Here is a 19,360-nt window from a genome sequence, read left to right on the forward strand (position 1 = left end):
AACAACAATATTTTTAAATAATACTTTCAACAAGAAAAGCATGCAATATCCTACATTGCATTGAAGGAAAAAGGGCCTCAAATAAATGGTCTTTTTCTTCAACATAGTCCCAATAGCTTGTTCCCTGTGTGTATAAACAACTCTTGGCAAATTATATCCTTTAAAATTCATTTTCTAAGCTGTCTTTATATTATTATTTTGCTACAAGCTCTCAACCTTCAAGTCTCAAGTGAAAGACAAATTCACTGGATCAGTTAAGGCTCACTTTGAATTTAGGCTTTCCGTACTAACACCTATCTTTATGACCCAATAAATACACTGTCCTCAGTGACTGCATATTTGTCAAAGTGGAACAATGACCTGAACTCTGAATGTTTTGGGCATCATGACATGACTCTTGGCTGGTGACATCACACTAAGGCATTGTGCACGAGCAATGGCCAAACATTCACAGCAGGTCTGTGCATGTCCACTGTACAGCTGGTTCACACACAGCCCAAACGCACTATTTGGACCGAAGCAGATTTCGGTCATTTTACTGAGAACTGGGCGACAGAGGAACACACAGAAGTGGGCCACTCAGCCCCTCTAGTCCGTTCCGACACTCAAATTTGTAACAGTTCATCTGAACCTTAACTCCATTTGCAACAACTGTCTTTGATCCATATGCAGGATGAAAGCAATTAAAATCCATTTACTCAATCGCGGAACAGAGCAAGGCGCAGTAAAAGAGAACGCAACAAATGAAAGACAAAGCGGCCACAACAAACTTCTTTGCTTCGACGAGATTAGGAACAGTGCTCTGCTGTGCTATTCTCAACTTGTCACATTTCAAATCAAGAAGTGCAGCCTCTTAGGTGACCTCTGCAGCTGTGTAGAGCCTCTCCTTTTCTTTAAATAACAAGATTCCTACCTGTCTGCATCGCCCAGGCCCACAGATGTGTTACGCTGGACATTCTCTCGCACGGCTGCCATCCCATCGGGCAAGCGGTTAAGTCGCCGAGTATAAAGCCCCAAGCCACCGTCCGTCATGTATCTGGAACAGAGAGGAAATATACTGCTTTCAGCTGTGATAAACGACAACAGATCAGTGCAGCCAGCCCAGTCCTCTGGAATAGGATCTTGGCATGCTGTGGCATTAATTGGCAGGTCTCCACATTCCTTTTTATTTCAATGCGATACGGAACACATCGGGTGCTGCTTTCTTCTGAAATAGGACTGCAACACTTCCGATGGAATTCTATGGAGAAAATATATTTCTCGCCAAAAGCATGCTGTCACCAGTATGCCCTAGTTACACGAGCTATTACAAGGAAGCAACAGCAAGACCTCAAATTTCAACCACGTGCTCTTTACAGCTTTAAAAATGTATTAAATCTTCACTTCAATATGCTACTAGGAAACAAGCTGAACACCACATGAGAAATAGAAGTACAGCAAAGAAAGCTACTCTATGTACAGGTTAGCAGCACAACATGGATAGAATTGACCTTTGCGTCTCTATCTGTTTATCTGTTATTTATATCTACCAACCTCAACAGATTTTAAATTCTGAATGCATTACCATAGTTGCTTTACATAGGAACAGAGGAATTAGGAGCAGAACTGGCAATTCAGCCCTTCGAGCCTGCTCCGCCATTGAATCAGATCATGGCTGATCTCTTCCTGGTCTCAAATCCACCTCCCAGCCTGTTCTCCATAGCCCTTTAACCGTTTTTATTGTCAGAAATGTATCTATCTCCTTCTTGAAACCATTTAATGATTTGGACCCCACCACACTATGGGGCAGCGAGTTCCACAAATTCAGAAGTAGTTCCTCCTCATCTCAATTTTCAATCTACCGCCTCTCAACCTAGATCTGCGAGTACTTGAGTTGACATCCGTAGCTTGACTGCTTTCTCTCACTGAATCATCCACCTTTCTCAGTTTCTCACACCGAGGGTGAGATTCTCCGTCGGCAGGATGCTCCGTTTTGCCGGCAGCCCGGGAGTTTGCCAACGGCGTGGGGCTGCCCCACAATGGGAAACCCCATTGACCGGCCGGTGTTACGGAGACTCCCGCCGGCGGGTCGAGGCAGAAATGTGGCGGGGCAGAGAATCCAGCCCCTAGTCTTTTTCCAAAGTTCTGCTTTCAGCAATCACAACTCATTTACCATTCCCCTCTGCTCCTTTTTTCTGGTTACCGGCTACGACACCTTGATCAGAGTTTTTAATACCTGTATCCCTCCCCCATAACTTTCTTTGTCAATCTCCATCTTCTATCCTTACCTATGAACCCACTCCATGCCTTAACAAAAAAATCTAATTGCAAACAATCTAATCAACAACTCTTTATTGCATTTAGGAGATGTTCTGAGGCAATCAACATCAAAAACATCTGTCTCATTTGCGAGCTTCCCCCCACAACTGGCACACTAAACATGGAGTAAGCCACATAATATACTCTCAGTTCTACAATCACCAGTTATTTACAGAACAACAAAGCCAAAGTTCTCTCAGATCTGCCAGTGCAAGATGTTCATGGGAATGGGTGTGAATTCCACCAGAGCAGTAACTTGGCCATGTGTTGTTTTTATATTGCTCTTGTTGGGATACTTTCACCACCTCCTCCCATTGTATTGCATTAAAGCACCAAGAGATGTAAAACTCGGCTTTGCAATGGCTTAACAATTTTACACTTTGCAATACTTAAGTGCTGGAAACAGGCTTTGTGAGGACCTTAGTAAAACTAGTAAACTGTTTGGATTTCTCTTGGTGTTAGAGATGGAGTGCCATGAGTAATTTTGTGGGGCAGCACGGTGGTGCAGTGGTTAGCACTACTGTCTCACGGCGTCGAGGTCCCAGGTTCAATCCCAACTCTGGGTCACTGTCCGTGTGGAGTTTGCACATTCTCCCCGTGCTTGCGTGGATTTCACCCCCACAACCCAAAGATGTGCAGGGTAGGTGGATTGGCCACGTTAAATTGCCCCTTTAATTGAAAAAAATGAATTGGGTACTCTAAATTTTTTTTTTCTAAATGTGTAATTTCGTAGGAGAAATAGTAGCCACCAAACCTCCGGGTGTCAAAACGATCCAGGCCTCACTTCAGCGAGACAGATGCCCGCCTTGACCGCCTCACCCCCACCTACACCCAGGCAAAATTGGGGCTAGAGTATCATTTTTGTCAAAATGGAGGAGGGATCATCTTAATTTACCGATATGTACAGAGCAGAACACAGGTTGCAAATCCCAAATGTTATCGTAAACTTAAATTAAACTAATTAATTAATTAGAGATGGCTGGTCAGGTGATGTGCTTGAGCTGCTTGATGTGGGAGCTGGCAGATCCCATTGGGAGCTGCAGCGACCACGTCTGCAGTAAGTGTTGGCTGCTCGAAGTGCTCCGGCTCAGAGTTGATGAGCTGGAGTCTGAGCTTCAAACATTGAGGCACATCCGGGAGGGGGAGACTTACCTGGACACTGTGTTTCAGGAGGCAGTCACACCTGTCAGAGTAAGTAGTTTAAATCCTGCCAGTGGCCAGGGACAGCAGGGTGTGACTGCAAGTCAGGCAGGTAAAGGGAACCAGCAGTCAGGAACTCAGGAGTCTCAGCCCTTGACCCTGTCCAACAGGTACGAGGCACTTGCTCCCTGTGTGGATGGCGAACAGGGCTGCAGGAAGGATGAGTCAGCTGACCAAGGCACCATGGTTCAGCAGGCCATTCAAGGGGAGGGAGTAAATAGGCAAGTTGTAGTTGTAGGGGATTCTATTATCAGGGGGACAGATAGTATCCTTTGTGAGCAGGATAAATTAATTAATTAGAGAGGCATGATATGTTGCCTGCCTGGTGCTAGGGTGCGGGACATCTCTGACCAGCTTGAAAGGATACTGGAGAGGGAGGATCCAGTTGTTGTGGTCCATGTCGGTACCAACAACATAGGCAAGTCTAGGAAAGAGGACCCGTTTAGAGATTATAAAGAGCTAGGATTCAAATTAGAAAACAGGTCCTCAAGGGTCATAATCTCCGGATTACTGCCCGAGCCACGTGCAAATTGGCCTAGGGAGGCAAGAATAAGGGAAGTTAACACGTGGCTGAAAGAGTGATGTGGGAAAGAGGGGTTCTTTTTCATGGGACACTGGCATCAGTTTTGGGACAGGCTGGACCTATACCGTTGGGATGGGCTCCACCTGAACCGAGCTGGGACCAGTGTTCTGGCAAAAAGAGTAAATAGGGTGGTCAATAGGACTTTAAACTAGAGATTGAGGGGGCGAAGGGAAAGTCAGGGAACCAAGAGGTGTAGTAATCAGTGGGAAGCGTAGCTGCTTAGGAATACAAAAAAGCACGAAAAGACAGAACTCAGGAGAGGTTACGATAGTCCCCATCTCACAAAATATGACACAGTGTATGGAAAGGCTCAGTAAACCAAGGTCCACCACACTAAGAAAACAAAAAGGGACGGTCAATAGAGAATTAAAGGTGCTATTTTAAATGCGCGCAGTGTACGGAACAAGGTAGATGAGCTTGTGGCCCAGATTGTGACTGGCAGGTATGATGTGGTAGGCATCACAGAGACGTGGTTGTAGGGGGTTCAGGACTGGCATTTAAACATCCAGGGATTCACAACCTATCGAAAAGACAGAGAGGTGGGCAGAGGGGGCGGGGTTGCCTTGTTAATTAGGAATGAAATTAAATCAATAGCACTAAACAACATAGGGTCAGATGATGTGGAGTCTGTGTGGGTAAAGTTGAGGAACCACAAAGGCAAAAAAAACATAATGGGAGTTATGTACAGGCCTCCTAACAGTGGTCAGGACCAGGGGCACAAAATGCACCACGAAATAGAAAGGGCATGTCAGAAAGGCAAGGTCACAGTGATCATGGGGTACTTCAATATGCAGGTGGACTGGGTAAATAATGTTGCCAGTGGACTCAAAGAAAGGGAATTCATTGAATGTTTAAAGGAGGGCTTTTTGGAACAGCTTGTGATGGTGCCCATGAGGGAACAGGCCATTCTGGACTTAGTGTTATGTAATGAGTCAGACTTGATAAAAGATCTTAAAGTAAGGGAACACTTAGGAGACAGTGATCATAATATGGTAGAATTCAGTCGCAATTTGAAAGAAAGAAGGTAGAATGAGATGTAAAGGTGTTACAGTTAAATAAAGGTAACTACAGTGGCATGAGGGAGGAACTGACAAAATTCGACTGGGAGCAGAGCCAAGTGAGAAAGACAGTAGAACAGCAATGGCAGGAGTTTCTGGGAGTAATTGAGGACACAGTACAGAGGTTCATCCCAAAGAAAAGAAAGGTTATCAGAGGGGGAATTCGGCAGCCATGGCTGACAAAGGAAGTCAGGGAATGCATCAAAGCAAAAGAGAAAGCCTATAATGTGGCAAAGAGTAGTGGGAAGTCAGAAGATTGGGAAGGCTACAAAAGCAAACAGAGGGTAACAAAGAGAGAAATAAGGAAAGAGAGGATCAAATATGAAGGTAGGCTAGCCAGTAACATTAGGAATGATAGTAAAAGTTTCTTTAAATACATTAAAAACAAACGGGAGGCAAAAGTAGACATTGGGCCGCTCCAAAATGACGCTGGTAATCTAGTGATGGGAGACAAGGAAATAGCTGAGGAACTAAATAAGTACTTTGCGTCAGTCTTCACAGTAGAAGATATGAGTAATATCCCAACAATTCAGGAGAGTCAGGGGGCAGAGTTGAATATGGTAGCCATCACAAAGGAGAAAGTGCTAGAGAAACTAAGAGGTCTAAAAATTGATAAATCTCCGGGCCCAGATGGGCTACATCCTACAGTTCTAAAGGAGATCGCTGAAGAAATAGTGGAGGCGTTAGTTATGATCTTTCAAAAGTCACTGGAGTCAGGGAAAGTCCCAGAGGATTGGAAATCACTGTTGTAACCCCCTGTTCAAGAAGGGAACAAAAAAAAAGATGGAAAATTATAGGCCAATTAGCCTAACCTCGGTTGTTGGCAAGAATCCATCGTTAAGGATGAGATCTCAAAATTCTTGGAAGTGCAGGGTCGGATTAGGACAAGTCAGCATAGATTTAGTAAGGGGAGGTCATGCCTGACAAACCTGTTAGAGTTCTTTGAAGAGATAACAAATAGGTTAGACCAAGGAGAGCCAATGGATGTTATCTATCTTGACTTCCAAAAGGCCTTTGATAAGGTGCCTCACGGGAGACTGCTGAGTAAAATAAGGGCCCATGGTATTCGAGGCAAGGTACTAACATGGATTGACGATTGGCTGTCAGGCAGAAGGCAGAGAGTTGGGATAAAAGGTTCTTTTTCGGAATGGCAACCGGTGACAAGTGGTGTCCCGCAGGGTTCAGTGTTGGGGCCACAGCTGTTCTCTTTATATATTAACGATCTAGATGCCGGGACTGGGGGCATTCTGGCTAAGTATGCCGATGATACAAAGATAGGTGGAGGGGCAGGTAGTATTGAGGAGGTGGGGAGGCTGCAGAAACATTTAGACAGTTTAGGAGAGTGGTCCAAGAAATGGCTGATGAAATTCAACGTGGGCAAGTGCGAGGTCTTGCACTTTGGTAAAAAGAATAGAGGCATGGACTATTTTCTAAACGGTGACAAAATTCATAATGCTGAAGTGCAAAGGGACTTGGGAGTCCTAGTCCAGGATTCTCTGAAGGTAAACTTGCAGGTTGAGTCCGTAATTAAGAAAGCAAATGCAATGTTGTCATTTATCTCAAGAGGCTTGGAATATAAAAGCAGGGATGTACTTCTGAAGCTTTATAAAGCACTATTTAGGCCCCATTTAGAATACTGTGAGCAATTTTGGGCCCCACACCTCAGGAAGGACATACTGGCACTGGAGCGGGTCCAGCGGAGATTCACACGGATGATCCCAGGAATGGTAGGCCTAACATACGATGAACGTCTGAGGATCCTGGGATTATATTCATTGGAGTTTAGGAGGTTGAGGGGAGATCTAATAGAAACTTACAAGATAATGAATGGCTTAGATAGGGTGGATGTAGGGAAGTTGTTTCCATTAGCAGGGGAGACTAGGACCCAGGGGCACAGCCTTAGAATAAAAGGGAGTCACTTTAGAACAGAGATGAGGAGAAATTCCTTCAGCCAGAGAGTGGTGGGTCTGTGGAATTCATTGCCACAGAGGGCGGTGGAGGCCGGGACGTTGAGTGTCTTTAAGACAGAAGTTGATAAATTCTTGATTTCTCGAGGAATTAAGGGCTATGGAGAGAGAGCGGGTAAATGGAGTTGAAATCAGCCATGATTGAATGGTGGAGTGGACTCGATGGGCCGAATGGCCTTACTTCCGCTCCTATGTCTTATGGTCTTATCCACCTCAAAATGTATTGCAGGGTTTGGATAAAACTGATAAAACCATTAACTTACCATCACAGCCTTAGTAACGTGACATTGCTCGCCCAGCAAGGATCACCTTATTATGAAATTGGCTTCTCGCTGGGTAATGTGGAGAATCTGTTCCCACCAATGTTTCCATCCCTCCAAGACTCATTAACGAGTAGATTAATAAATCAGTCAGCAAATATAATACAGTAGCACTCAGATTGTGGCCATGTCCACACCAGGTATCACATAATGAAATCTGCCACAGATGGTAACATTGAACATTGAATATATTCAAGAGGCGGCTGGATAGAGCACTCGGGGAGAATGGGATCAAAGGTTAAGGGAAAAAAGCAGGATTAGGCTATTGAGTTGGATGATCAGCCATGATCGTGATAAATGGTGGAGCAGGCTCGAAGGGCCAAAAAGGCCTCCTCCTGCTCCTAACTTCTATGTATCTGTGGTCAACTCTGTAGAATCCCTACAGTGCCAGAAGGAGGGCATTCAGCCCATCGACACTGCACCGACCCTCCGACAGAGGAGCCTACCTCAGCCCACTCCCCTGCCCTATCCCCGTAACCCCACACATTGATCATGGCCAATCCACGGCCAATCCACCTAACCTTCACATCTTTGGGCACTAAAGGGGCAATTTGTCATGGTCAATCCACCTAACCTGCCCATCTTTGGACTCTGGGAGGAAACAGGAGCACCCGGAGGAAACCTACGCAGACACGGGGAGAATGTGCAAATGTGCAAACTCTACACAGAGAGTCACCCAAGGCGGGAAACAAACCCGGGTCCCTGGAGCTGTGAGACTCCAGTACTAGACTACCATTGCCAAGGCTTGTTATCTCGGAACCAGAGTGGCCCCGCAGTGTGACCTCATTTACCCTTTTTTTCTCAGCCCCCAATTTGTTTTCCAATTAAGGGGCAATTTAGCGTGGCCAATCCACCTACGCTGCACATCTTTGGGTTGTGGGGGCGAAACCCACGCATATACGGGGAGAATGTGCAAACTCCACACGGACAATGACCCAGAGCCGGGATCGAACCTGGGACCTTGGCACCGTAAGGCAGGAGTGCTAACCACTGTGCCATGCTGCCGTCTCACCCACCAATTGTTAAAGAACTGATGAGATTCGGTTTGTTTCTTTGACTGTCAACACCAGGGACCAGCTCAAATATTTACATGGTAAGTAGCAGCATTTGCCACACAATGTGAGAGTGCTCTGAAGCCATTCTTTTTGGACATACTGAATACCCTGGACAGGACCTTTGCCTTGATATGGGGGGTGAAGATTGAGGTGGGTGCGTGTGTGTGATTGGACAGCGGTAAACCAGCATACCAGTTTGCTGACACCATCCCCCTCCCAAGTCGTTTTCCAGTCAGCCTGCAGACCTCGCAGGGTGGTGTGAGCACAACTACCTGGAGGCAGTGTCCCAGTGGCAGACCAAGGGAGGGCCAGCGCTCCAGGGTGCCACTTAGCCCCCCCTCCCCCCTCCCAGTCACCCCACCTGGTTGGCCAATGACTATCACTGGGCTAAATCGCTGGCTTTTAAAGCAGACCAAGGCAGGCCAGCAGCACGGTTCAATTCCCGTACCAGCCTCCTAGAACAGGCGCCGGAATGTGGCGACTAGGGGCTTTTCACAGTAACTTCATTGAAGCCGACTCATGACAATAAGCGATTTTCATTTCATTTTTTCATTTCATTTCATTTAACTCAAAAAATGTAATAGTTGCGGAGAGGGCACTTCAAGATGGTGCTGTCCTCGCTGTCCTTTACCTGAACTGCAGGTTGCAACTCCATGAGTGCTGCAGGCCTCCTTCCCTGTTGGATCTCCATCTTCAAGAGCCTGCCTGCCATCTTTAATTGGATGGTGTGCATGCCCCAAGGCTATTAATTGACTAATTAAGCCCAAACCGCTTTCATGTGGCTGTGCTAATTGACCCCGATGTCGGGGTCCTGAGCCAAAATGCAAAATCCTATCCCCTATTTTACAGCAGCTCCACCAACTGTCAGTGCAGAAATACAGCAGCAATTGTTCAGGTCCCTGCAATCCAGACATCGCAGGTACAGAGTCCTGGCTATATGTGAGCACCACGTCTTGAGTTTAGCAGCCTAGAAGTACAATGTACCAAGTGTCACATCAAACCTTCAAAATTTCCAAACGGGGAAACAACAGGCATATATCGCCATAAGACATAGGAACAGAATTCGACCATTCGGCCCATTGAGTCTGTTCCGCCATTCAACCATGGCTGATATGTTTCTCATCCCCATTCTCCTGCCTTCTCCCCATCACCCCTGATCTCCTTATCAAGCAAAACAGGTTTCTGAGAGACGTTTGGTCTTCATACTTCAAATAAGATTACAGATGTAAAATACATACATATATTTTGCAATAAAATATTCCAAAGTCTCTTGTGAAAGGTTTAGGATTGACGAGGCAGCACAATGGCATAGTGGTTAGCACTGCCGTCTCAGGGCGCCGAGGTCCCGGGTTCGATCCCAGCCCTGGGTCACTGTCCATGTGAAGTTTGCACATCCTCCCAGTGTCTGCGTGGGTCTCACCCCCACAACCCAAAAAGATGTGAAGGGTAGGTGGATTGGCCAGGCTAAATTGCCCCTTGCTTGGGAAAAAAGAATTGGGTACTCCAAACTTATGAAAAAAAAGTTTATGATTGTCATTGACATTCCCCTCACAGCATTTGTCTCTGTCGTGAAGACAGTTGCCAAGTGTACCTGTACCTCTGATTCCGTGTATTTGGCAGTCTGAGCATGTGCAATGCCAACAATCTCCCATCCTGCATTATTTCAATCTAATACAGCAACTCCAGGGTTTAAAATTAATGAGGACTTCCCTCAGCCCCATGAACATGTTGCAGATTTTATCTTTCCAAACTAATTCAAATCAAGCTGGATGGCTAACTGTGCTTGGTTCGAGTCAGGAATTGACAGAAAAATCAGCTGGGATTTTCTGGGTCCCAGTGGAATGCTAGTTGAAACTGGAAAGGGTTGGGAGGGGAGGGAAAGATTTGTGGAACCTGACAGCTGTCTTCCTGACCCAAAGTTTACATCAACTTGAACATATATAAGAACATAAGAACTAGGAGCAGGAGTAGGCCATCTGGCCCCTCGAGCCTGATCCACCATTTAATGAGATCATGGCTGATCTTTTGTGGACTCAGCTCCACTTTCCGGCCCGAACACCATAACCCTTAATCCCTTTATTCTTCAAAAAACTATCAATCTTTATCTTAAAAACATTCAATGAAGGAGCCTCCACTGCTTCACTGGGCAAGGAATTCCATAGATTCACAACCCTTTGGGTGAAGAAGTTCCTCCTAAACTCAGTCCTAAATCTACTTCCCCTTATTTTGAGGCTATGCCCCCTAATTCTGCTTTCACCCGCCAGTGGAAACAACCTGCCAGCATCTATCCTATCTATTCCCTTCATAATCTTATATGTTTCTATAAGATCCCCCCTCATCCTTCTAAATTCCAACGAGTACAGTCCCAGTCTACTCAACCTCTCCTCATAATCCAACCCCTTCAGCTCTGGGATTAACCTAGAGAATCTCCTCTGCACACCCTCCAGTGCCAGTACGTCCTTTCTCAAGTAAGGAGACCAAAACTGAACACAATACTCCAGGTGTGGCCTCACTAACACCTTATACAATTGCAGTAGAACCTCCCTAGTCTTAAACTCCATCCCTCTAGCAATGAAGGACAAAATTCCATTTGCCTTCTTAATCACCTGTTGCACCTGAAAACCAACTTTTTGCGACTCATGCACTAGCACACCCAGGTCTCTCTGCACAGCAGCATGTTTTAATATTTTATCATTTAAATAATAATCCCTTTTGCTGTTATTCTTACCAAAATGGATAATCTCACATTTGTCAACATTGTATTTCATCTGCCAGACCCTAGCCCATTCACTTAGCCTATCCAAATCCCTCTGCAGACTTCCAGTATCCTCTGCACTTTTTGCTTTACAAATTACATATTCAAAGGTGAGTTTCATCGTCATCTCTCCTCAGGAGGTTTAACTTTGACAGGCTTCCCTGTGTCTGACTGCAGCCTCTGAAGAAGCCAAACAAAATTTTAAAACCATTTTAATTCAAAAATCCTGCCAAAACTAATGGAATCAATCTATCTCTCATCGGCTGCACTAACTGAGGTGGCCTGTCCAATTTTAAATCATATTTAAGTCTCTGTAGCAATGTTGAATATCAGAAATGTTCTGGCAGTCCTCCAGCAGTACCACAGTGTGGTACAAGTGATAAGAAGTCTATCACATTCACATAGTTAACACATCTTTGGAATACAACTGGTGACATTAGGGCAGATACATTCAATGTCTCCATTACTTCCAGATGAAATTCTTGGGATTTTTTTCTCTCTAATTCAGTGGAAAGGTCTTATTTGTATCACACAAATGCCAGGCAATAGCTGTTTTCCAACAAGAGAGACATTTAATGGCATTACCATTGCTGAATCCACCACCATCAACATCCTGGGACATTACCATTGACCAGGACCTGAACAGGACCCAGTCACATAAATACTGTGGCTAAAAGTGCAGATCAGAGACTGGGAATTCTGCGGCGACTAACTCCTGACTTCCCAAAGCCTGCCCACCATCTACAAGGCACAAGTCAGTTAGGAGCAGAATGGAATACTTACCACTCGTCTAGATGATGATCAACAGCATCATCCAGGCAGAACAGTCTGCTTGAGCAGCCCCCCCCCCATCCACCATCTTAAACATTCAATCTCTCCACCCATGGCACACAGTGGCCGGACCTTTCCGACCGTTCTCGCTGGCGGGATCTTCCAGTCCCCCTGACGGTGAAGCCAATGGGATGGGCACTGAATGGGAAACCCTGTGGATCCCGCGGCTGGCCAATGGAAAGCTGCCTCTGCCACCACAAATCACAAGGAAAATCCCACCCAGTGTGTACTATCTACACGGTGCACCACAGCAATTTTCCCAGATTCCTTCAACAGCACCTTCTAAATCCATGACCTCTAACATCCAAAAGGACAAGGGCATCAGATGGACGGGAACACCATCCCCTGCCAGTTCCTCACCAAGCTACACATCACCCTGACTGGGACCATCCCACTGTTCCTTCACTGTCACAGGGTCACATCCTGAAATCCTTTCCCAGTCGCATTGTGGCTGTACCTCCGCCACGTAGGCTGCAGCAGTTCAAGATGGCAGCTCCCCGCCATCTTCTCTAGGGCAGTGAGGGAGGACAATAAAAGGCAGCACACTCACATCCTAGGAACATTAAAAAAATAATCTATTATGTAGAAGTGCTTACTTGAGAGAAAATAATTACATCAACTTCCTTTTTTATTTGTACTGGAAACTAACAAAAATGACCACACAAATTTACAGCTGGATCCTACCACTTAGCTGGCCAACCCTGCAAAGGTGCTTCCCTGGATCCTCCCACCCACCTAAAACATACCATTAAAATTCAGAACTCGAGTTCAAATACCTGGGCAATCTAGATTTGATTAATCAATGTTCTTACAACACCAGGTTAAAGTTCAACAAGTTTGTTTCGAATCACTAGCTTTCGGAGCGCAGTTCCTTCCTCAGGTGAGTAAAGAGGTGGGCTCCACAAACACATATATAGGGCGAGATTCTCCAACATGGAGACTAAGTGTTCACGCCGTCATGAACGCCGTTGCGTTTCACGATGGCGCGAAACAGGCGCGGGGACAACCGAATCTGGTCCCCACAGGGGGCCAGCACGGCGCTGGAGCATGCCGCTCCAGCCTTACATCCTGGCGCGGACTGGGGCGGCACATGCGCGGTATACTCGCGGAACGCTCCAGCCCCGACGCAACATGGCGGGAGGCGTTCTGGGGCCGAAAGCGGAACAAAGTAGGCCCCGGGGGGGGGGGGGGGGGGGGGAAGAGAGGCCGGCCCGCCGATCGGTAAGCCCCGATCGTGGGCCAGGCCCCATCGGAGGCCCCCCACCCCCCGGTGAAGGAGCGCTTTTCCCCGCCCCACAGGCTGCCCCCCGGCCCTTCGCACAGAGTTCCCGCTGGCAGCGACCAGGGGTGAACGGCGCTGGCGGGACTCTGCCGTTTCCGCGTGGCTGCTCGACCCAGCCGCGGATAGCGGCCCGTGACCGGCGCCACGCCAAACGCGCCGGCACAAATGGCGCCGATTCTCCGCACCTCAGGAGAATAGCGCGCCGGCGTCGGGGCGGCGTGGCGCGGTTGCAGGGATTCTCCAGTCGCGGCGCGGGGCTGGGAGAATCCCGCCCATAGACCGGGCCATCAGTAACTGGACCTGCAGACTAACCTTTTGGGATACCCTGTCGCTTCTGTACCACCGGGTTCTCTCATCTCTCTTAATTTGAATAATATACTGCTCTTCTATTCTTCCTGTCAAATTAATTTTTTCCCAAATTATGCAACATCTGCCAAATTTTTGCCCTCTCACTTAACCTACCCATTTCCTTTTTTAGACCTTCTACCTCCTCTTGGTGTCATCGACAAATTTAGCTACAATACATTCTGCCCCTTCCTCCAAGTCACTGATCAGATTTGAGGCTAAATATTTGAGGCTCAACACTGATCCCTATGGCTCTCCACTATGATTTGCCAGCCTGAAAAAATACCCCTTTATCCCTACTGTCTGCTTCCTGTTAGCCAGCCAAGTCTTCATTCTTGTTCATAGGTTACCCCTGCACCAAGAGCTCTTATTTTGTGGAGTAACTTTTGATGTGGCACCGTATAAAATATAAAGCAACTGTTTTGTCTTTCTGCACTCATTGAATTGGTGTTGAAGACATTAGCACATGAGTGTCACCAGAGAATTGTCAAAACCAAACAACTTCTTAAGGAAAAGGTACGGTTTCCAGGAATTGACTGCATGCTCGAGCACAAAATCAGTCAGAGTTTGCCATGTCAGGCAACCACCACATCAAATCTTCATGATCCGTTCAAAAAGTCTGAACTACGTGCAGGACCATGGATAGAGGGGAGCATTGATTGCTCAGGTTTGCACACTGGTGAACACCTTCTTATTTTCACAGGTGACTTCAGCAGATTCCCAGTGTAAAAATAGTTACATCTACTTCAACAAAAGCAATCATTCGAAAGCTTAACCAGCGTCGGTGGAAATGGCACTGATGAGTTCAGTAAACTTGCAAACTACCGGTGCTTCACTCATTGAAAATTCGCACCTCATTGGCCAAGAGCTAATGGAGATTCAAGAGATTTATGGAAAAAGTGACATGAGAGCTACAGCTGAAAGCAAATTGTGGAAGCAAGAGTTGTATCACTTTCTTTGCAATGCAGCGATTCCTCACTTGAGTACTGGAAAGCTTCCAGCTACATCCTCTGCACACATGTCTTACTGAGCTACCCCCGCGGATCTAATGATGAACATGATCGAGAGCAGAAGGATCGAATAAGAGTAAATGATGAATGAAACATGAAAGTCAGAGCTACACCACTAAAGCCAGAGGATAAAGAGCTTATAAAACGTGATGGTCATGTTGGAAAGCAAACAAACCCCTATGGCATTTGTTTTGATTATCACAAAAGGGTCAATGATCACTGCTCGGTGCAGCTCGCAAATCATCTCTTGAACATGCTACTCTTTTAAGGGGTGTTTTTCAAATTTTATTCCCTTGCCAACTGGTCGACCTTTGGGACCCACCCCGGCCAGCATTTGAGAACCACACCATGTTTGCTTACCTGTAATTGTACAGGTGAGCCTGCTTGGCCCTCACGCTCTCTCTCCAATCAGGATCACAGGAAGAGAGGGCAATGCGCGTATTGTGTGCCAGTTTCTTTGTGGAGTCTTCATCTTTGTGAGAAAGGAAAATCCAACCTCGCACATGTTGTGTGTGATTCTGGGGCGAGATTCTCCGACCCCCCCCCGCCGGGTCGGAGAATCGCCGGGGGCTGGCGTGAATCCTGCCCCCGCCGGTTGCCAAATTCTCCGGCACCGGAGATTCGGCGGGGGCGGGAATCGCGCCGCATCGGTTGGCGGCCCCCCGGATGGGCCAAAGTCCCGCTGCTAGGATGCCTGTCCCGCCCGCGTGGATTAAACCATCTCTCTTACCGGCGGGACAAGGCGGCGCGGGCGGGCTCCGGGGGGTGCCCCCACGGTGGCCTGGCCCGCGATCGGGACCCACCGATCCGCGGGCGGGCCTGTGCCGTGGGGGCACTCTTTTCCTTCTGTCTTCACCACGGTCTCCACCATGGCGGAGGCGGAAGAGACTCCCTCCACTGCGTATGCGCGGGGATGCCGTGAGCGGCTGCTAACGCTCCTGCGCATGCGCCACCCGGCAATGTCATTTCCGCGGCAGCTGGCGGGGCACCAAAGGCCTTTTCCGCCAGCTGGCGGGGCGGAAATCAGTCCGGCGCGGGCCCAACCCCTCAAGGTTAGGGCTCGGCCCCCCAAGAATCAAAGGATTCCACACCTTTGGGGCGGCGCGATGCCCGACTGATTTGCGCCGTTTTTGGTGCCGGTCGGCGGACACCACGCCGATACCGGAGAATTTCGCCCCTGATGTGAGATCTTGGCCGGTGGGTACACTGCCTATTTGTGTCTCTGACCATCTTTTTCTTATAACGAAACGATCCATGTCCACAGTCCTCTTGCCTTGCTCGAAACAGGCCTCCAAGTGAATTTGCACCAAATATCACGCACACACAGGGCTTTTGGCACCAGGTGTACATGCAGTGTGCACTTACCTGCTCACCTGTTGCCTCTTATGGTCGGATGACTGCACTGCTGATTATGCAGCAATTCTCACTTTAAATGCTGTTAGCACAAAGGAAATCTGCCCTGTATCTCACGCTGATCTCCAACAGGTATTTGATGTCCATGGGCTGGATTCTCCGACGGCAGGTTCCTCCGTTTCGCCGGCAGCGCACTCACGCCCGCGGATTTCCCGACGGCGTAGGGGCGCCCACAATGGGAAACCCCATTGGCCGGCTACGGGGAAGGAGAATCCCGCTGGTGGTGGGGGCACGCTGCACCAGAAAATGGGTGCGGCGGGACGGAGAATCCCACCCCATATGTCAATTGGATTAGGATCTAAATTATTTCATTGGAAAGACATCAGCTGGCCCTGATCTCCCAGCTTTACTCACACACTCCACATAGTGCCATCAGCAACTAGCGCAAATCTCTGCGACCTGAATGGGGAATCCTCTGAACCACACCACAAAAGAACAAAGGACATTTCACACCCAGTTTCATGACAAAGCACTTCCCATTCTCTGCAAAGAACCTTCATTTCCTCTGACATTTGGCATCCCATGGCCATTTTATCCTTCCTCTCCTTGTAAGGTTGTGCAATTTGATAGAAATTGGCACCGATTTAGATGCCGCCAACTGTGTGGATTATACAATGCTCGGAGGATAGTTAAAAAAGCAAATCAAGTTTGTTTTTATGTCCTTTTCTATCAGTATCAATGAAGATCTTGGTCTGCCACACTCCCAATACCTCTCGCTCCCCCTGCTCTCCTCAGAGACACACTCCCGGGTTCCACCCCGGGTTTTTTCTTGATCTTTCTCAGTCTCCAGCAGTTTGTAGTGTTTAAATCTGCTTAGCACTGTTGCTTCACAGCGCTGTGGCCATCTAAAATGGCCGCCTGCAAAGGATAATGGGAAATTGTGGTCAGGTTGGGACACAGAGGATACACAGCCCCTGTGTATTGTGCAGAGGAAACCAGACCTACACAGATACTTGCACCTGCTAAAGGCCAATCACCGATTTCCCCAGGACAATGGGACACAGATTGAAACATAGCAGCAGGAACAGACTCGGTGGCGCCTATTTACCTTATTTGGGAGTGCCTGCGTGCCTTGGACAATAACAACTAGGACCTGCCCAGCTATCAAGGTACCCACCCCTAAATGGCCAGAATCGATTAGGGTGATCGAAATCCTCTCGATCCATTGGATCCCCAGTTGGGACCGCCCAAAAGAGCGCAAAAGATCGGAGGATAAGAAGAACTGTGCGACCAACATTCTGTCTCTTTTGGGACTGGCCTCTGCCCCACCAACTGCAGCACATCGACCGGCCAAGTTCAAAGACCCACGATCGCTCCCTGAAGGACGAGCCGCAGCCTAGACACACCTAACGACTTCCAGCCGCCACACGTGGGGATTTAGACAAAGGCCTTGTCTAACCTGATGTGGAGATGCCGGCGTTGGACTGGGGTGAGCACAGTAAGAGCACTTGTCTAACCTGCACAGAGCCGGTCACTTGAAGTTAAGTAAAGGTCATTTAAGCCGTTAAGTATAGTTTAAAGTGTAGCCGCGTGTAGATTATTACGCAGAGAACCAAGCCTGTGTTTAATTAAACAATAATTGAACGAGTATATTGGCTGTGTGGTCATTTGTCCAATACACGGAACAAACTCGCGTCTTGAGGTTCTTATTAATAAAGATAAAAGAGCAACAGCGCCAGGGTCCCAGGTTCGACTCCCGGCTTGGGTCACTGTCTGTGCGGAGTCTGCACGTTCTCCCCGTGTCTGTGTGGGTTTCCTCCGGGTGCTCCGGTTTCCTCCCACAAGTCCTGAAAGACGTGCTTGTTGGGTAAATTGGACATTCTGAATTCTCCCTCCGTGTACCCGAACAGGCGTCGGAATGTGGCGACTTTGGGCTTTTCACAGTAACTTCATTGCAGTGTTAATGTAAGCCTGCTTGTGACAATAAAGATTCGGAAAAACCCCGCTCCAGTGTGCCGCAGGTCACGGCCCGCATTTTGGAAAACCTTGCTTTAAAGCATAGAAAACACCATGCGAAACACTGACGACTCAGATGAAGAACAGGAGTTAAATGAGACCACATCTGAGGTGGGATTCTCCGACCTCCCACCGGGTCGGAGAATCCCCGGGGGGCAGCGTGAATCCCGCCCTGCCACTCCGACGCCGGCTGCCATGTTCTCCAGCGCCGGTTTTCGGGCGGGGGCCGCTGGCAGTGGCCCCCCCCCCGGCAATTCTCCGGACCCTGATGGGCCGAGCGGCCACCCGTTTCTGGCCAGTCCCGCCGGCATGGATTGGACATGGTCCCACACGGCGGGACCTGGCAGGTAAGTTGGCTGGTGCAGTCCTCGGGGGGGGGGGGGGGGGGGGGGGGTGCGGGCCCTGTGCCATGGGGGCGGGCCCTGTGCCATGGGGGCACTCCTTTCTTCCGTGCCGGCCCCTGTACGGCTCCACCATGGCCGGCGCGGAAAAGAGAACCCCCTACGTATGCGCCAAAATACGCTGGCAGTTCCGCACATGCACTGGAGCATGCCAGCCCTTTGGCGCATGCGCGGACTCGCGCAGTCCCTTCGGCACCGGCTGGCGCGGCTCCAACCCCTCTGGCGTCCACCCCCGGAAGTGAGGGGAATTTCGCTACTTCCGGTTGGCCCGACACCGGAGTGGTTCGCACCATTTGTTACGCCGGCGTCGGGCCATCGCGCCGATTCGGGAGAATCCCATCCCTTATGTCAAATGATATCCAACTCATGAGAAAAACATTGACCATACTTAAATGATTATGTCACCAAGTGTACTATTTCCAGTTGGTGAACAAAAAAATCTTTCATCTCGTTATACCTGACTGAGTGCACTGTTAAATTAATAGAAAAGATTTGTCATGTAATAGCGTTACTGATGAAGTAGAAGTTCAAGTTATGTTTAAGTTTATGGCTTCCACTTCTGGAAACAAACCACTGAAATATGCAATGCCTCTAATTTACTAAGCAGGAGAGAGATGTACGGGCGGGATGCTCCGATCCCCCGCCGGGTCGGAGAATCCCCAGTCGGGGGCGTGAATCCCGCCCCACCGCCGCCTGCCGTATTCTCCGGCGCCGTTTTTCGGGCGGGAGCGGGATTCACGCCACGCCAGGCAGGGGCCGTTGGCAGCGGCCCCCCTGGCAATTCTCCGGGCCCTGATGGGCCGAGCGGCCGTCCGCTTTTGGCCAGTCCCGCCGGCGCGGGTTACACATGGTCCCACACGGCGGGACCTGGCAGGTAAGTCGACGG

At 48.5% G+C, this 19,360-nt stretch overlaps 1 protein-coding gene across 12 annotated transcripts in view; it reads right to left on the reverse strand.

Moving 5' to 3' along the window:
* The window catches only part of nav2a (neuron navigator 2a), a 1,224,858-nt gene that overhangs the window by 238,862 nt on the left and 966,636 nt on the right, over positions 1-19,360 (reverse strand). For all 12 annotated transcript variants that reach the window (XM_072466710.1, XM_072466713.1, XM_072466705.1 and 9 more), the window contains one exon: positions 914-1,036. In XM_072466710.1, the coding sequence (XP_072322811.1) occupies positions 914-1,036 (123 nt within the window). The remainder of the gene's footprint in view (positions 1-913; positions 1,037-19,360) is intronic.

This window comes from Scyliorhinus torazame, chromosome 10, assembly GCF_047496885.1.
Source record: "Scyliorhinus torazame isolate Kashiwa2021f chromosome 10, sScyTor2.1, whole genome shotgun sequence".
Taxonomy (NCBI): Eukaryota; Metazoa; Chordata; class Chondrichthyes; order Carcharhiniformes; family Scyliorhinidae; genus Scyliorhinus; species Scyliorhinus torazame.